At 44.0% G+C, this 16,962-nt stretch overlaps 1 protein-coding gene across 6 annotated transcripts in view; it reads left to right on the forward strand.

Annotated features, from left to right (window-relative positions):
- The first annotated feature begins 219 nt into the window (after positions 1 to 219).
- Positions 220 to 16,962, forward strand: part of TAF8 (TATA-box binding protein associated factor 8) — a 41,775-nt gene continuing 25,032 nt past the window's right edge. For 2 of the 6 annotated variants that reach the window (XM_055113599.2, XM_055113598.2), the window contains exons 1-6: positions 220 to 829; positions 1,604 to 1,760; positions 5,775 to 5,873; positions 6,196 to 6,258; positions 7,643 to 7,767; positions 16,593 to 16,740. In XM_055113599.2, coding sequence (XP_054969574.2) covers positions 785 to 829; positions 1,604 to 1,760; positions 5,775 to 5,873; positions 6,196 to 6,258; positions 7,643 to 7,767; positions 16,593 to 16,740 — 637 coding nt within the window. In that variant the 5' untranslated portion in view covers positions 220 to 784. The remainder of the gene's footprint in view (positions 830 to 1,603; positions 1,761 to 5,774; positions 5,874 to 6,195; positions 6,259 to 7,642; positions 7,768 to 16,592; positions 16,741 to 16,962) is intronic. The other 4 variants (XR_004671976.3, XM_008958794.6, XM_063604895.1 and 1 more) reach the window with 3 other exon arrangements.

Genomic DNA, 16,962 nt, shown 5'->3' on the forward strand with positions numbered 1-16,962 from the left:
AGCACAAAATCACCAGGCTGGATGCTCCAGGGTTTCCCAACATTACTCGCTCAGAAGAATCATCTGGGGAGCTCCTTAATGAGAAAGATTCCCAAGCCCCTCTTCCAGAGAGTGAAGTCACTGGGATTGGGCTGGGCCCAGCCAGGTGTTACTAATAATAAGACAAGTTTGGAAAACCCTGCGAGTGTAGATGACCTCCTGGTATGCTCTTTATAAGAACCGATTTTCATATTAAAATAGGTTTCTTTTAACTCAGTGAAACCGGGCGCGTTTTCCTGGCCCACAACCAAGCCACTGAAGGCCCCAGAACACTTCACTCTCAAAAGGTCACGTGAGGCTGGCGCGGTAGCTCACGCCTGTAATCCCAGCACGTTGTGAGGCCGAGGCCGCGGATTGCTTGAGCTCAGGTGTTCGAGACCAGCCTGGCCAACATGGCGAAACTCGGTCTCTACTAAAAATACAAAAACTAGCGGGGCGTGGTGGTGCCCGCCTGTAATCCCAGCTACTCCGGAGGCTGAGGTGGGAGGATCGCTTTAGCCTGGGAGGTGGAGGTTGCAGTGAACCGAGATCGCGCCATTGCACTCTAGCCTGGGAAACGGAGCAAGACTCTATCCAAAAAAAAAAAAAAAAGTCACGTGAGCCGGGGTCACCGGAGGCGTCCCCCAACCGACTGGGCTTCGGAAAACCAAGGGGCGCACGCCGCCCCGCCCCGCCCCGCCCCGCCCCGCCCCGCGACTACAAGTCCCATCGCGCCCCGCGCTCGCGCACACTACGCCAGAGCAAGATGGCCGACGCGGCGGCCACAGCTGGGGCCGGTGGCTCCGGAACGGTAAGGGCAGGAAGCGCGGGCTCGGAGCCGAGAGAGTTTGGCTATCCTGCAACTTTCCCCTCGACTGAGCAACAAGATAATGCCCAGAAATTCAGCCGCATCATGAGCTCCGACTGGCGGAGGGTGTTTTCAGGCCGTAGGCGCCCCCTCCTTGGGACTTGGCTGCGGCCTCCGGAGTTGGCGGACCTGTGTCTTGATTGGCTCGTTCGCTGTTGGGGGTTGGGAGCCCGGAACACCCCCTGATTGGTCTGAAGATGCCGTTTTCGCCTTCTTATTGGCCGGCCAAAGTTGAAAGGCATTCCCGTTTCAAAATATTTAGCTTTCTTACTTTTTTGTGCTTTTATCTTTTTGCCCTCGTCTCCTCGCGGTCACCTCTTGTTACTGTTTTCATTTTCCCTTTCAATGAAATGGTGTGAAGATGGGAGGCACAAGAGAGGGATCCTGTTTTTTTCTGGGGGACACGTCTTAATCCCATCATGCGTGTTTCTTCAGCTATGTATTCTAATAATCTGCTAAAGTAGAAAGTAAAAGACCTGCTATTTTATCTCATTGGGACCGTACGTTTTAGGTAAGCGGAAAAGTGGTCTCTGTATTTAAAGCACCTTGGGTGCTCAATTTTTACTCAGTTGGCCAAGATCCGTAAATCGTAAACATTAAGCACTGATTTTTAAAATAAAATTATTTAGTAAAATAACTTTGCTTGCCGTTGACCACGTATGAACTATGTGATTGCATCCTTCTCCTGTGGGTGAAAATCTCTCTGCTGATTCACAGAGATCGGGAAGTAAACAGTCCACTAACCCTGCCGATAACTATCATCTGGCCCGGAGGAGAACTCTGCAGGTGGTTGTGAGCTCCTTGCTGACAGAGGCAGGGTTTGAGAGTGCCGAGAAAGCATCCGTGGAAACGCTGACAGAGATGCTGCAGAGCTGTGAGTACATGGAAACACTTGGCCTTGGAGTCAACCCCAACATCAGTTCTGTGCCCTGCTTTGTGATAGTGTTTGAGAGGGTTTAAGAAACAAACTTTTTTCTTAAGAGGGGAGAAAAAAATTTTTTTTTAATGTAAAAAGTTGAGAAAAGAAAACAGCACAATGGGCCGAGCGTGGTGGCTCACGCCTGTAATCCCAGTACTTTAGGAGGCCGAGGCGGGTGGATCACCTGAAGTCAGGAGTTCAAGACCAGCCTGGCCAACGTGGCGAAACCCCGTCTCTACTAAAAAACACACAAAAAAAATTAGCTGGGCGTGGTGGCAGGTGTCTATAATCCCAGCCACTCGGGAGACTGAGGCAGGAGAATCGCTTGAATCTGGGAGGCAGAGGTTACAGTGAACTGAGATCGCACCACTGCACTCCAGCCTGTGAGGCTCCATCTCCAACAACAACAACAACAACAAAAACAGAAAAGAGCATAATGAAGTGACTTACAGGCTTTAGAATCAGATAGACTTGGTGTACATCATCACTCTGTCACTTAATAGCTTGGGCAAGCCACTGAATCTCCTGAACCTCAATTTCCTCATTTCTGAAATGGGATAACAGTTTCTACCTCATGGAGTTGTGAGTGTAAGTGAGATGTATATATAAAACATTCAGTGCTGGGGAGATTTTAAGCTCTTGGTGAGTTATGGGTGCCCTTAAGGACTTTTGTTGGGGAGTCAGGACTAATTCCCCATGCAATAGATATCATCACATTATGTAATGAAATGCTAGATTGTGTGATACAAAGAATGAAGGGGAAAAGCCCCCCCCCCTTTTTTTTTTGAGACAGAGTCTCACTGTGTTGCCCAGGCTGGGGTGCAGTGGCACAATCTCAGCTCACTGCAGCCTCCGCCTCCCAGGTTCAAGCAATTCTCCTGCCACAGCCTCCCAAGTAGCTGGGATCATAGGTGTGCACCACCACGCCTGGCTAATTTTTGTATTTTTAGTAGAGACAGGGTTTCACCATGTTGGCCAGGCTGGTCTTGAACTCCTGACCTCAGGTGATCCACCCACCTTGGCCTCTCAAAGTGCTGGGATTACAGGCATGAGCCACTACACCCAGCTGAAAAGCTACTTTTAAAAGGAAATGTGTTGAGATTTAGAAGCCCGGGTGTGGTCTTACAGAGGCTTTTCTGCATGTACAACATATTTCCCTGTTTTGAACTTTTGGGGGATGGGATGGGATGAGGGATGGAAGTATTTACGGTGTTTCTTAGGGATCAACAACTATGAAAGGAAGTAGGAGAAAGGTTTGGGCAGAGGGAAATGTGGAGTGCAATGCAGGCCCAATAAAGAAGTGGACAACTTAGCCAGGACCCCTGGAGCATTATTGCCCATCAAGCTGAAAAGGCCCTGCCTTTATACTCAGGTCTTGATCAAACAGTAGATGTGGGCTACCCCAGGAAGGGTGATCTTGGGCAAGGTGGCTCTCTGCAGCTGATGTTTGGCACTTTTAAATACCAAATGTTTTCCTAAAGCAGTGATCTCAATCATTGTGGCTTCAGAACTCCTATATTTATTTATTCTTATTAATTAGAGATGGGGTCTTGCTGTGTTGCCCAGGCTGGCCTCAAACTTCTGGACCCAAGCCTCCCACATAGCTGGGACTACAGGCATGTGCCACCACACCCAGCTCTTAGAATACCTTTATATTAATAAACATTGAGGACCCCAAGTAGCTTTTGTATATGTGTATTTGCCACGTTAGAAAAAACAAATTTTGGGGCTAGGTATGGTGGCTCACGCCTGTAATCCCAGCACTTTGGGAGGCCGAGGTGGGTATATCGCCTGAGGTCAGGAGTTTCAAGACCAACCTTGCCAACATACTGAAACCCTGTCTCTACTAAAAATACAAAAAATTAGCTGGGTGTGGTGGCGGGCGCCTGTAATTACAGCTACTCAGGAGGCTGAGGCAGGAGAATCGCTTGAACCCAGGTGGCGGAGATTGCATTGAGCCAAGATCACACCATTGTACTCCAGCCTGGGCAACAAGAGCGAAACTCCGTCTCAAAAAAAAAAAAAGAAAAAGGAAAAAAAAGAAATTTTGAAAATAAGAATGTACACTCACATATTCTGTTATTCATCAGACCCATGATGTCATCAAAAGTCACATAGACTCAGGAAAACTACCTGAGAGAATGAGAGTGAAAAAGTCAAATAATGACTTAATTTTATTATGAAAATAGTTTTGACCTGTGGACTTTAGAAAAGATTTTGGGGCCTGCCACAGGTTCCCAGGCTACTACTTTTTGAACTTTGTCCTAAAGGAATGAATTAATAGTTCCCAAGAGATAAGAATGCAGTTCTTGAAACAATCTTGGAATTTAGAGTTTAAAAGTCATGTCTAGAGGCTGGTATTAGTGACTTGCTCAGTGTAGCAGGGGAGTTGGTGGTAGGTGGTAGGTCTCTTGTTAGACACCCTTCCCTGTCAAGTACCACTTGCTTTTATTTTCTGAGCCACTGGGCCCCTAAAGTAGGAGTTCTTTACCTTTTGAGACCCCTTTGTACATTTGATAAAATCTGTGGACCCATTCCCCAAAAAATGCTTTTTTTGTGTTTAAAATTCAGCACAGCTTCAGAGTATTCATGAAACCTCCCGTCCACCTTGGAAGCTCATTCACAGAGCCGAGCTTCAAAAACTCCATCTTAGAAACCTTCCCCCTTTCCCCAAAAGACTTTAATGTGACTCTTAAATAGAGGTTCAGCTTCAGGCAGAAGAAAGAAAAATTGCCCATCAGAGAATAAGACCTTTTTGTGTGTGTGGTAGTGAGATATACATAAAAAAATTTATCATTTTAACCATTTTTAAGTGTACAATTCAGTGGTATTAAGTACATTCACAATGTTGTGCAGCCATTTACATTATTTCCAGAACTTTTTCATCATTCTAAACAGAAACTCTGTACCCATAAACAATAACTCCCCATTCTCCCTCCCCCTCCATCCCCTGGTAACTTCTAATCTACTTTCCATCTCTAGATACCTCATATAAGTAGAATCTTTATTTGTCTTTTTATGTCTACCTTATTTCACTTAGCATAATGTTTTCTTTTTTCTTTTCTTTTTTTTTGAGATGGAGTCTCGCTGTGTCTCCCAGGCTGGAGTGCAGTGGTGCCATCTCGGCTCACTGCAACCACCTCCACCTCCCAGGTTCAAGCGATTTTCAGCCTCCTGAGTAGCTGGGATTACAGGTGTGTGCCACCTCACCTGGCTAATTTTTTATATTTGTGGTAGAGTTGGGGTTTTGCCATGTTGGCCAGGCTAGTCTCGAACTCCTGACCTCAAGTGATCCACCTGCCTCAGCCTCCCAAGTGCTGGGATTACAGGCATGAGCCGCCACACCTGGCCTTAGCATAATGTTTTCTTTTTCTTTTCTTTTTTTGAGAAGGAGTTCTCACTCTGTCGCCCAGGCTGGAGTGCAATGGCACAATCTCTGCTCACTGCAACCTCCTCCTTCCAGGTTCAAGCTATTTCTCAGCCTCCCAAGTGGCTAGGATTACAGGCGCCTACCACCAGGCCTGGCTAATTTTTGTATTTTTAGTAGAGAAGGGGTTTCGCCATGTTGGTCAGGTTGGTCTCAAACTCCTGACCTCAGGTGATCCACTGGCCTTGGCCTCCCAAAGTGCTGGGATTACAGGCCTGCGCCACCACACCTGGTCTAGCATAATGTTTTCAAAGTTCATCTATGCTATGACATTACCAGAATTTCCTTCCTTTTAAAGGCTGAATAATATTCCATTGTATGTATACAGCACATTTTGTTTGTTCATTCACCTGTTGTTTCTACCTTTTGGCTACTGTGAATCATGCTGCTGTGAACATTGGTGTACTAGTAGCTTTTCGAATCCCTGCTTTCAGTTCATTTATGTATATACCTAGGAGTGGAGTTGTTGGCTCATCTGGTAATTCTATGTTTAACTTTCTGAGGAACTGAGAATAAGTTTTATGCCTTTAATCCCCTCTTAGACATTTCAGAAATTGGGAGAAGTGCCAAGTCTTACTGTGAGCACACAGCCAGGACCCAGCCCACACTGTCAGATATCGTGGTCACACTTGTTGAGATGGGTGAGTATACCTTCAGTTTCCAGTTCTTCGATGCAACTGGGAGAGGAGTCCTTAGGAATCAGGCATGTCTGCTAAGTGTTCTTGGTTTCCCTCATGGTTCTCTTGATTTGCTTTGAGCTTGAGAGAGTTATCAAGAGAGATTCCTCTGAACACATCTAAGAGGCCTCATAATTCCCTGTTAGGGAATTCTGCCAGAGCTTCTTTTGCGTGGCTGCAAGGTCACTGAGTTCAGAGTTTAAGCCATTTGTCCATACTACTACTATTCTTTCTGTATTCAATATCCAGTGGTCTGGGCAGTGATTTTTGTTTTCCTGTCTCTTAGGTTTCAATGTGGACACTCTCCCTGCTTATGCAAAACGGTCTCAGAGGATGGTCATCACTGCTCGTAAGTGACTTTGAACTGAGGTACTTAGCAATTTTTCAATTAATGCTTGTGGAATGAAGTAATTGAATATGGTAGGGATTGGATTAGTAGCTACTTCCTTGTTATGGGCTCTCTTCCAATGTTTGGGGCTACCTACAATATAATCTTTATTTGGGCTAGTCTGATTAGCATGTGAAATTCAGTCACCAAAAGGTAAACCATCTTTGAGATATTGCTGTGTTTCTTGTGTTCTAGCCCCAGAAGGGCAAATGATGCTGCTTGGAAAAATGAAAGTTCTTATTCTTCTTAGATTAAGGGTTGGTAAATTGTGGCCTATGGGCCAAATGCAGCCTGCCTCCTGTTTTTGTAAATAAAGTCTTATCGGAATGCAGCCATATTTACTTATTATCTGTGGTGGTTTTCATGCTATAATGGCATAGTTTAGTTGTGGTAGAGACTGTACCACATGCAAAACCTAAAGTATTTATTATATGGCCCTTTACACAAACTTTGATGACCTCTACTTTAAGTAAACCTGGGTGCCATAAGCTGAGTAGAGAGTAACCAGTTTGGGCTTGTAGGACCTGGAGAGAGTTAACTGGATTTTTTTCTTTTCTTTCTTTTTTTTTTTTTTTTTGAGATGGAGTCTTGCTCTGTTGCCCAGGCTGGAGTGCAGTGGCACAATCTTGGCTGACTACTGCAACCTCTGCCTCCGAGGTTCAAGCTATTCTCCTGCCTCAGCCTCCCAAGTATCTGGGATTACAGGCACCCGCCACCACACCCGGCTAACTTTTATATTTTTAGTAGAGACAGGGTTTTACCATGTTGGCCAAGCTGGTCTCGAACTCCTGACCTCGAGTGATCCGCCTGCCTCGGCCTCTCAAAGTGCTGGGATTACAGGCGTGAGCCACTGCACTCGGCCTGGATTTCTTCTTTAAAGTCACTTTTTTCTTGTTGGCATTTTTTTAAAAACTCCCTCTCAACATAGCAGTGGAAGGTGCCATTTTCAATCCCCTCTTGTAATGATTAAGCTCACACTTAATTTCCCCAGTTCGTTGTTCCTTTTTGTTATCCAAGGTCTCTGAAAAGAGAACCAGCAGCCCATGTAACCTGCGTAGCTCCTCAGCATGCTGTTTTACGTAGTTACTGTGGCCACAGCCACCCACCTCTACCTAAGAGGCTTGTGGGCAGATTGTTGTGAAAGGGAACGTCAACCAAGATTAGCCAGCAGGGCTGGGCATTGTAAGCCATCAAAGACCTTTTATCGATTGAAATACAAAATGCAACTTGTTTAGAAAATTGAGGTCTGGCATTTTTTTGAGAAAAGGAGGCTTTGGGGAGAGACCATAATCTGTAGAAATCAGGGTCTTGGGTGGAGGGGTAATCAGTTGTGACTCTGTTGCAGCTCCGGTGACCAATCAGCCAGTGACCCCCAAGGCCCTCACTGCAGGGCAGAACCGACCCCACCCGCCGCACATCCCCAGCCATTTTCCTGAGTTCCCTGATCCCCACACCTACATCAAAACTCCGGTGAGTGATGAAGCACTGGGACTGTGCGTGGTGTAAAGCACGGAGTCAGTTCCTACTGACTGTCACGTGGCAGAGTCCAGTCCAAAAGCTTGTTGATGAAAGAGTGGTTCAAAACTCAGAATGTGGCCGGGCACATTGGCTCACACCTGTAATCCCAGCATTTTAGGAGGCCGAGGCAGGAGGATCACTTGAGCCCGGGAGTTCAAGACCAGCCTGGGCAGCAGAGCAAGACCCTGTCTCATTTGAAAAATAAAGAAAGAAAGAAAAAAAAAAATAATTCAGATTATCTTTCCTCATTGAGAAACAATTTGGCAAATGAGAATTATGTTCTCAAGTTTGCCAGCTAAAGTATAATTAACAAAGAAATTGAAGCTGGCCCCAGTATTGCCTGTCCTACTAAAACACAAAAGTACATAGCCACATAGGAACAAGACTGAAAAGGTATTCCACTAAATGTTCATAGTAATTTTGGGTTGAGATTATAGGTCATTTTGTTTTGTGTTTACTTTTCTGAGTTTTCCAAATTTTCCATAATAGGAAAATTATTTTTTCAATTGGGGGAAAAGTTACTTTAAAAATATTTAGTAATGGCCGGGAGCGGTGGCTCATACCTTTAATCCCAACACTTTGGAAGGCTGCGGCAGATGGATCACCTGAGGTCAGGAATTCAAGACCAGCCTGGCCAACACAGTGAAACCCCATCTCTACTAAAATTACAAAAATTAGCTGTGCGTGGTGGCACATACCTGTAGTTCCAGCTACTCAGGAGGCTGAGGCAGGAGAATCTAACATGGGAGACAGAGGTTGCAGTGAGCTGAGATTGCACCACTGCACTCCAGCCTAGGCGACAGAGCAAGACTCTGTCTCAAAAAGAAAGAAAGAAAAATTAGTAATGATAATGAAATGGAACTTATCACTCTGAGCTCTAGGTCTGAATGAGGAGAAGATGAATTATCCTCTGTGGTTTGAATGTGTTCTAATTTGCCTGAATGGCAGTTTTACCTTCCGTTGGGAAGGTGCCCTCCCACGCTTCCTTTGCTTCTGCCTGCATACCATATAGTGATGGCCATATAGTGCATCACTGCATACCATATAGTGATGGCAAGCCCTCACGTCCTCTGGGCATTTTTCCATACCTTAGGGTGGGGGAGAGGGAATAGTAGCTGCCCAGCTAATGCAACATAGCCCTTGCCCTTGCCCTTGGTCAGATCTCTCTATTAGTTTCCTGGGCTGCTGTAACAAAATGCCACAAACCAGGTGACTTAGAACAACAGAAATTTATTGTCTCACAGTTCTGGAGGCTAGAAGTCTAAAATCAAGGTGTCATGCTCCCTCTGAAACCTGTAGGGGAGTCCCTCCTTGCCTCTTCCTAGCTTCTGGTGGTTGGCCAGCATTCTTTGGCATTTCTTGGCTCATAGATGCATCACTCCAGCTTTCTGTCTTCACATGGCATTCTTTTTTGTGTGTGGTCGGGGGGCAGAGGGGGAGACTGGAGTTTTATTATTACTCAAATCAGTCTTCCCCAGCATTCGGGGAGCAGAGTTTTTAAGGATAATGTGGTAGGTCAGGGGAAGCCAGTGAGCCAGGAGTGCTGATTGGTCAGAGATGAAACCATAGGGACTCAGGGCTGGGCAAGGTGGCTCACGCCTGTAATCCCAGCACTTTGGGAGGCCGAGGTGGGGGGATCATGAGGTCAGGAGATTGAGACCATCCTGGCCAACATGGTGAAACCCCGTCTTTACTAAAAATACAAAAAATCAGCCGGGCATGGTGGCGGGCACCTGTAGTCCTAGCTACTCGGGAGGCTGAGGCAGGAGAATAGTGTGAACCCGGGAGGCACAGCTTGCAGTGAGCTGTGATTGCACCATTGCACTCCAGCCTGGGCGACAGAGCGAGACTTTGTCTCAAGAAAAAAAAAAAAGAAAAAGAAATAATAGGGACTCAGAGCTGTCTTCTTGCACTGAGTCAGTTCCTGGGTGGGGGCCACAAGATCAGATGAGCCAGTTTATTGATCTGGGTGGTGCCAGCTGATCCATCAGGTGCAAGGTGTCTGAACACTGATCTCAGGAACAGTATAGGGAGGGTCAGAATCTTGTAGCCTCCAGCTGCATGACTTCTAAACCATAATTTCCAATCTTGTGGCTAATGTTAGTCCTACAAAGGCAATCTAGTCTCCAGGCAAGATGGAGGTCTTCTTTGGGAAAAGGAGTGTCACTGTCTTTGTTTAAACTCTAAACTAAGTTTCTCCCAAAGTTAGTTTAGCCTACGCCCAGGAATGAACAAGGACAGCTTAGAGGTTAGAAGCAAGATGGAGTCAGTTAAGTTAGATCTCTTTCACCGTCTCAGTCATAATTTTGCAAACGTGGTTTCAGTCCTTCCCTTTGGGTTTTATAACACCTTAATCTTAAGGTGTAGGCTGTGAAGATGGGAAAAGGCCATCAATTGCTCTGGCTTCTTCCTGCTGACAGGGCACATTATGGGAATGGGAGTGAACCCCAAGGTGAGAAGAGTGGAACTGGTTTGCAGCTGTCTGAGTGTACTCATGCAGGCCTGGCTGGGCGTTCATGGCTTGCATGGCACAAACATTAGTACTCTGTAGTTTTACTACAGTGTTTAAGTGAAACAGCCCGCTATAAGGTAAATAACGAGTCCTAGGATGAGGAGTACAATTCCCAATTTTAAAAGCAAAGATTTGGAAACACTAGTTTGGGGACTTCTAACCCACAAAGACTTTAGAATTTAGTCTAAACTGCAGAAAAAACCTCAAGAACAGCTAACAACAGTGTACTATAGTTTTTCTTTTGAAGCATAATTTTTCTGTCTCCAGTCCCCATTTTTATTAAAAACAAATCATGATACAACTGATTTGTTTACAAAATAAACTTTAGTCTTACTGTGCTTGGCCCGATTATTTGCATAAAGTGCAGCAAGAATAATTATTTTTCACTTAGACTTTTTAAATTGGCTTTGATAGAACTCTGTTCCATGAAGAATCTCAGATAAGACTTTTTAAAAGCCGAGCCCAGCCATGGGTTTGTACCCTCAAATACCTATGAGTTGGGCAAATTTGTCTCCTCTTGAGGTCCCAAGATAGCTTGGGGTTCCTGAGCCTGTTTGAAAGTGACATTCTTTACTTACCACAGGTCAGGAACCTTGTACAGAGACTCTGTGTATAAGGACGGGGTATAAGGCCAGATTCCCCAGCGGGCTTTAATTGGCTATATAAGTCAACTTTGATTCTTTAAAAAAAAGCATGCCATTCCAGTCAAAGCCTTGGTAAAATAACCAATTTCTCCAACTGTGGCCTGTTACAAAAGAAAACAGATTCTTGTTGCACTTATGCAATTAGCTATACTGCCATAAATTGAGAATATTCACAAATAGTTTCCAAATTCTGGGGAAATCAGGTAGAGAGGAACAATATGCTGTAAATTTTGTTCACAGGAGTTTATTTTACTCACATGATAAAAGTTGCAAATAGTTCTAAAGAAATAATTTCTCTTGACTCTGAAAACAAAAGGTTTAGCAATGTTTAACACATTAGCTCTCCGTGAGAGTCCTAGAAGTTTGTTTTTTTCCTCTATTCCAATAGCACAGTTCTTAAAGTTATCTGAGACCTGCACTTAGAGTCCTATATTTGATTATAAACTGCATTTTGAAAAGGACCAAAGCAAGATAAAATGTCTGTGGATGACAAAAGTCTATAGCCACTATTAAAGCTACAATTGACTAGGAATTTTGGTTACTTCTGTGGCATACAACAATTTTACATAACAATTATAATTATTGATGTACACTAAATTATATCAACATTATAGAAGTTTCCCATAATTTTGGACACATACTAATAATATATTTATACAAATACAGTCTAAAGTAAACCAAACACAATTCACTCTTCTATTTGAAAGTTTTTCCTCTATTCTAATGTCACAATCTCCAGAGTTATTAATCAGAAACCTGCATTTATTAGCACCTGTTAAATTTTATAGCTGATTATAAAACCATCTTTTAAAGAGGACCAAAATGAGACAAGTGTATGACAAAAACATTTTAGGGCAGCCACAGTTAAAGGCACAATTGGCAAGGAAATTTGTTACCTCTGTGGCACACAGTCTGTTAACATAATCATTATAATTATTACTGATAACATACACTAAGTCATATTAGAATTATACAAGTTTTATGTAATTTTGGAACATATACCAATAACATTTATACAAATATAGACCAAAGAAAGCCAAACACCATTTCATATTTGACAATGCCTCCTGTATGATTTTGTATCAGATAAGCCAAATGTCATTTTTGGGCTTTAGAGGACCTAATATCTAAAATGTTAGGTTAGAAAGAGACATAATTTTTAATTGGATTTTGGAAAGTTTGTCAAATATCAAAGGTTTAAAACACTGGATATCACAAAATAGAATCCCAGGTCACCATAAGTCATTCGTTTAGCCAAAATGATAACTCCAATACATTTTTTTATAAAGAAAAACTTTTACTCTGTTAGAGGAGACTTAGCTTTCCAAACAAGACTCGATGAAGATAGCACGAGGCCAACTGAATCTGTCTCTTCTCTCCCTCTCCTCTTTTTTTTCCCTGCCATTCACCCAAAGGAGAAAAGAAAACCCTTTCATTATCTTTTAACATTACATAAAAATCATCTTCAGAAGAGAAAAACAAATTTCATATTTGCACTAGCGCATCTTTAATGTTAAAGCTAGTTTTTTAAATAAAATTTTACCAGTTTTAATTAGTTTGACCATATGGTAAGATTTTCATAAACTTTTTAGAACCCTTTACAATTTTCCACCAAACAGTAGGTCAATTTTCTAAGAAAACCCTGTTATTCAGACACATGGGTCCAGATTCTGGCCCCACATCAGTATGATTTTAATGTTTTAGCCTACAGAAAAAGCTAAATAATTTCTTTTAAATCTTAGCCAACTTGTTGATACCCACAGAATTTTTACACGATCAACCCTTTACAAACCTTTTTCACTTTGCTTAAATCTTCAGTTTCGATTCTGTTACTCTTTTAGGTTAAGACAATCTTTTTTTTTTTTTTTTTTTTTTTGAGACAGAGTCTTGCTCTGTTGCCAGGCTGGAGTGCAGTGGCGCGATCTCAGCTCACTGCAACCTCCACCACCTCCCGGGTTCAAGTGATTCTCCTGCCTCAGCCTCCCAAGTGGCTGGGACTACAAGCGCCTGCCACCAAGCCTGGCTAATTTTTTTTTTTTTCTTAAGTAGAGACGGGGTTTCACCATATTGACCAGGCTGGTCTCGAACTCCTGACCTTGTGATCCACCTACCTTGGCCTCCCAAAGTTTTGGGATTACAGGCATGAGCCACCGTGTCTGGCCAAGACAATCTTTAAAACCCTCTGAACTAGACAAAATTACATTCCCTTTAACAAAAGCTATGGCTAAAGCTATGCCAAGTTCACATGGCATTCTCTATCTCTGTCTTCCTGTGGCCAGCTTCTTAGGAGGACACTAGTCATATTGCACTAGGGACCTACCTTACCTTAGTAAGACCTCATCTTCACTGTGCTTACATCTGCAGTGACCCTATTTCCAAATAAGGTCATATTGTGAGGTACTAGGACATATCAAAAATGTTTTTTGTGGGGACACAGTTCAACCCATAACATTCTTTAACTCTTTTATATAGTGTATCCCTATCTGTAACATTTTTTTTTGAAACAGGGTCTCACTTCGTTACCCAGGCTGGTGGAGTGCAATGGGGCGATCTCAGCTCACCACAGCCTCGACCTCCTAGGCTCAAGTGATCCTCCCACCTCAACCTCCCGAGTAGCTGGGACTACAGGGGTGCACCACCATGCCCAGCTAATTTTTGTATCTTCTGTAGAGACAGGATATCACCATGTTGCCCAGGCTGGTCTCAAACTCCTGGGCGCAAGCAGTTCACCCAGGCATGGGTACATACTCCAGTATGTGTTTGCTTATTTATGTGAATATTATAATGTAACATTGTACAAAATAATGTACATTAAAAGATAATCTTACCCTTTTAAAATGTTCAGGAAACCTATAACCTTTTCTAGCGGGAGCAATTGCCTCTGCTTTTTATTTTTTGAAATCATAGGGTTTTTGTTTGTTTTGTTGTTCTTGTTTGTTTTGTTGTTGTTGTTATTTTATAGAGATGGGGACAGGTTTTTTGTCTTTCTGTGGTGCTCAAGCTGGTCTTGAACTCCTAGCCTTAAGTAGTCTTTGCACCTTGGCCTCCCAGAGTGCTGGGATTACAGGCATGCACCACTGTGCTCAGTCTTTTTTTAGAGGTGGAGTTCTCGCTCTGTTGCCCAGGCTGGAGTGCAGTGGTGTAATCATGGCACTACAGCTTTGAACTCCCGGGCTCAAGCAGTCCTCCCACCTCAGCCTGCAGAGTAGCTAGGACCACAAGCACACGCTACCATGCCAGCCTAGAAATCTTGGTTTAATACTTGATGGAATAGTAAGTTGGAGGTCAGAATCTAAGATTAGTTTATTTTGATACTTTAATGGCTCTCATAGTTGAAAATGGTACATCACAAACATATGTAACATCATTGGCTGCTCTTAATAAATCATAAAACTAATTTTTTTCATCCTCATTTACTCATTATCCAAAGAATTTGGTTGAAAATTTTCTATTAAGTTTCTAATTTATTGAGCGCCAAAAGTTGTCTTAGGAATCATTACAAGATTTTGCATTTTAATGTTTTTAACAAGTACAATATGTTCAAAATCCACTCATTTTATTATTGGGAAGTTTTGGGGTTTTTTTGTGGGGGGTGGACAGAGTCTCGCTCAGTCCCCCAGGCTGGAGTGCAGTGGTGTGATCTCGGCTCACTTCAACCTCTGTCTCCCAGGTTCAAGCGATTCTCATGTCTCAGCCTCCCCCAAGTAGCTGGGATTACAGGTGCCCACCACCACGCCTGGCTAATTTTTGTATTTTTAGTAGAGACCGGGTGTTACCATGTTGACCAGGCTAGTCTCAAACTCCTGACCTCAGGTAATCTATCCGCCTCGGCCTCCCAAAGTGCTGGGATTACAGGTGTGAGCCACCACACCCAGCCTTTTGGGAAGATTTTTAACATGTCAGAAAATTCTGTTCCTTTGTTTAAGTACAGATGTGAGAACTGTATAGGTGACACACTTGAACTGATGGTGACAACAAAGAAACATTTCCAGGTGCCTTCTTTAAAAATGCTATCTCAGCCTGTAATCTCAGCACTTTGGGAGGCTGAGGCGGGCGGATCACAAGGTCAGGAGATCGAGACCATCCTGGCAAACACAGTGAAACCCGTCTCTGCTAAAAATACAAAAAAATTAGCCAGGAGTGGTGGCAGGCGTCTGTAGTCCCAGCTACTCGGGAGGCTGAGGCAGGAGAATGGCATGAACCCGGGGGGCGGAGCTTGCAGTGAGCAGAGATCCCGCCACTGCACTCCAGCCTGGGTGACAGAGCAAGACTCTGTCTCAAAAAAAAATGGTATCTCAATATCATGAAGAGTAGTTACTTTATTGGTCGTTGTTAAAATGTCACTGTTGTCATTACCAATTAAAATGTTTTCCGGCTGGGCGCGGTGACTCACACCTGTAATCCCAGCACTTTGGGAGGCCAAGGTGGGTGGATCGTCTGAGGTCAGGAGTTCAAGACCAGCCTGGCCAACATGATGAAACCCCATCTCTACTAAAAATACAAAAATTAGCTGGGCATGGTGGCACGTGCCTGTAGTCCCAGCTACTCAGGAGTCTGAGGCAGGAGAATCGCTTGAACCCAGGAGGTGGAGGTTGCAGTGAGCTGAGATGGCGCCACTGCACTCCAGCCTGGGTGACAGAGCAAGACTCTGTCTCCAAAAAATAAAAATAATAAAATAAACAGTTTTGGCTCATTTCTCATTCTGATCTCAATCATTTTCACTCCATAACTTGATTGCCAGCAAGCTCATAATTAGGAGGAAGAGTAGCAGCCTGCCGTTTTCTTGGTCACTTGCACGTATAATAAGATCTTCAGCCTCTCTTTCTTTGAGGGAATCTTTTTGGAACAATGTATCCATATTGTGAGGATTGATTTAATAAGATGGGATGGTATAATCCACAAGTCCACATAGGCAGCCACTCCCATACTGCAGGAGGTCACATTGCGCTGATGGAACCTGTGGTCCCCGTCAGGGCTTCCCTTGGGGCACTCCCACTCTTTCTTCAGGATGCGTCTCTTAGACCCGAGACCATCTGTCATGGGAGCTGAATGAAGGCTCCAAGACAATCTCTACAGTAAATATTTGTACATTTCTTAATTTTTAATTAGAAATGAATATTAATGTAGTTACATTGTTTTTCCACCTTTCTACTGTGCTTTGGTGATCTTGGCTCTAACTAATAGTATTGGGTCATTTAATTTAATTTAATTAATTTATTTATTTTTTGAGACAGAGTCTCACTCCTGCTGCACAGGCTGGAGTGCAATGATGCAGTCTCGGCTCACTGCAACCTCCGCCTCCTGGGTTCAAGCGATTCTCCTGCCTCAGCCTCCCAAGTAGCTGGGATTACTGGTGCCCACCACCACACCCAGCTAATTTTTGTATTTTTGGTAGAGACGGGGTTTCGTTATGTTGGCCAGGCTGGTCTCAAACTCCTGATCTCAGGTGATCCACCAGCCTTGGCCTCCCAAAGTGCTGGGATTACAGGCGTGAGCCACTGTGCCTGGCCTGGTATTGGGTCATTTTAGAGAATAGGGCATAGCAACAGCAAGCCAGGGAGCTGATGAAAGCAGAATGATACTTCGGCATCACCCCAGTGTCTTTGCTGTTCTCTTCGTAGACGTACCGTGAGCCCGTGTCAGACTACCAGGTCCTGCGGGAGAAGGCTGCATCCCAGAGGCGCGATGTGGAGCGGGCACTTACCCGTTTCATGGCCAAGACAGGCGAGACTCAGAGTCTTTTCAAAGATGACGTCAGCACATTTCCATGTGAGAGTTGCCCCACTGTGTGGACCCTGTCTTATTTGAAACACTCACATTATCTTTTCTTTCTCTCAGCATGGTAGGAAGAAACAAATAAGCTTTTGTCCTTCCCTTGGGTACAGCTTGCCTCTCAGATTTCTGGCTCCCTTCCCCAAGTCTTAAGAGTCTGTCCTTAACTGACGACTCCAAAACAGTAATGGTCTCTGTTAGGACTGGCCGCTTGAGGTC

This window comes from Pan paniscus, chromosome 5, assembly GCF_029289425.2.
Source record: "Pan paniscus chromosome 5, NHGRI_mPanPan1-v2.0_pri, whole genome shotgun sequence".
In the NCBI taxonomy this organism is placed as follows: Eukaryota; Metazoa; Chordata; class Mammalia; order Primates; family Hominidae; genus Pan; species Pan paniscus.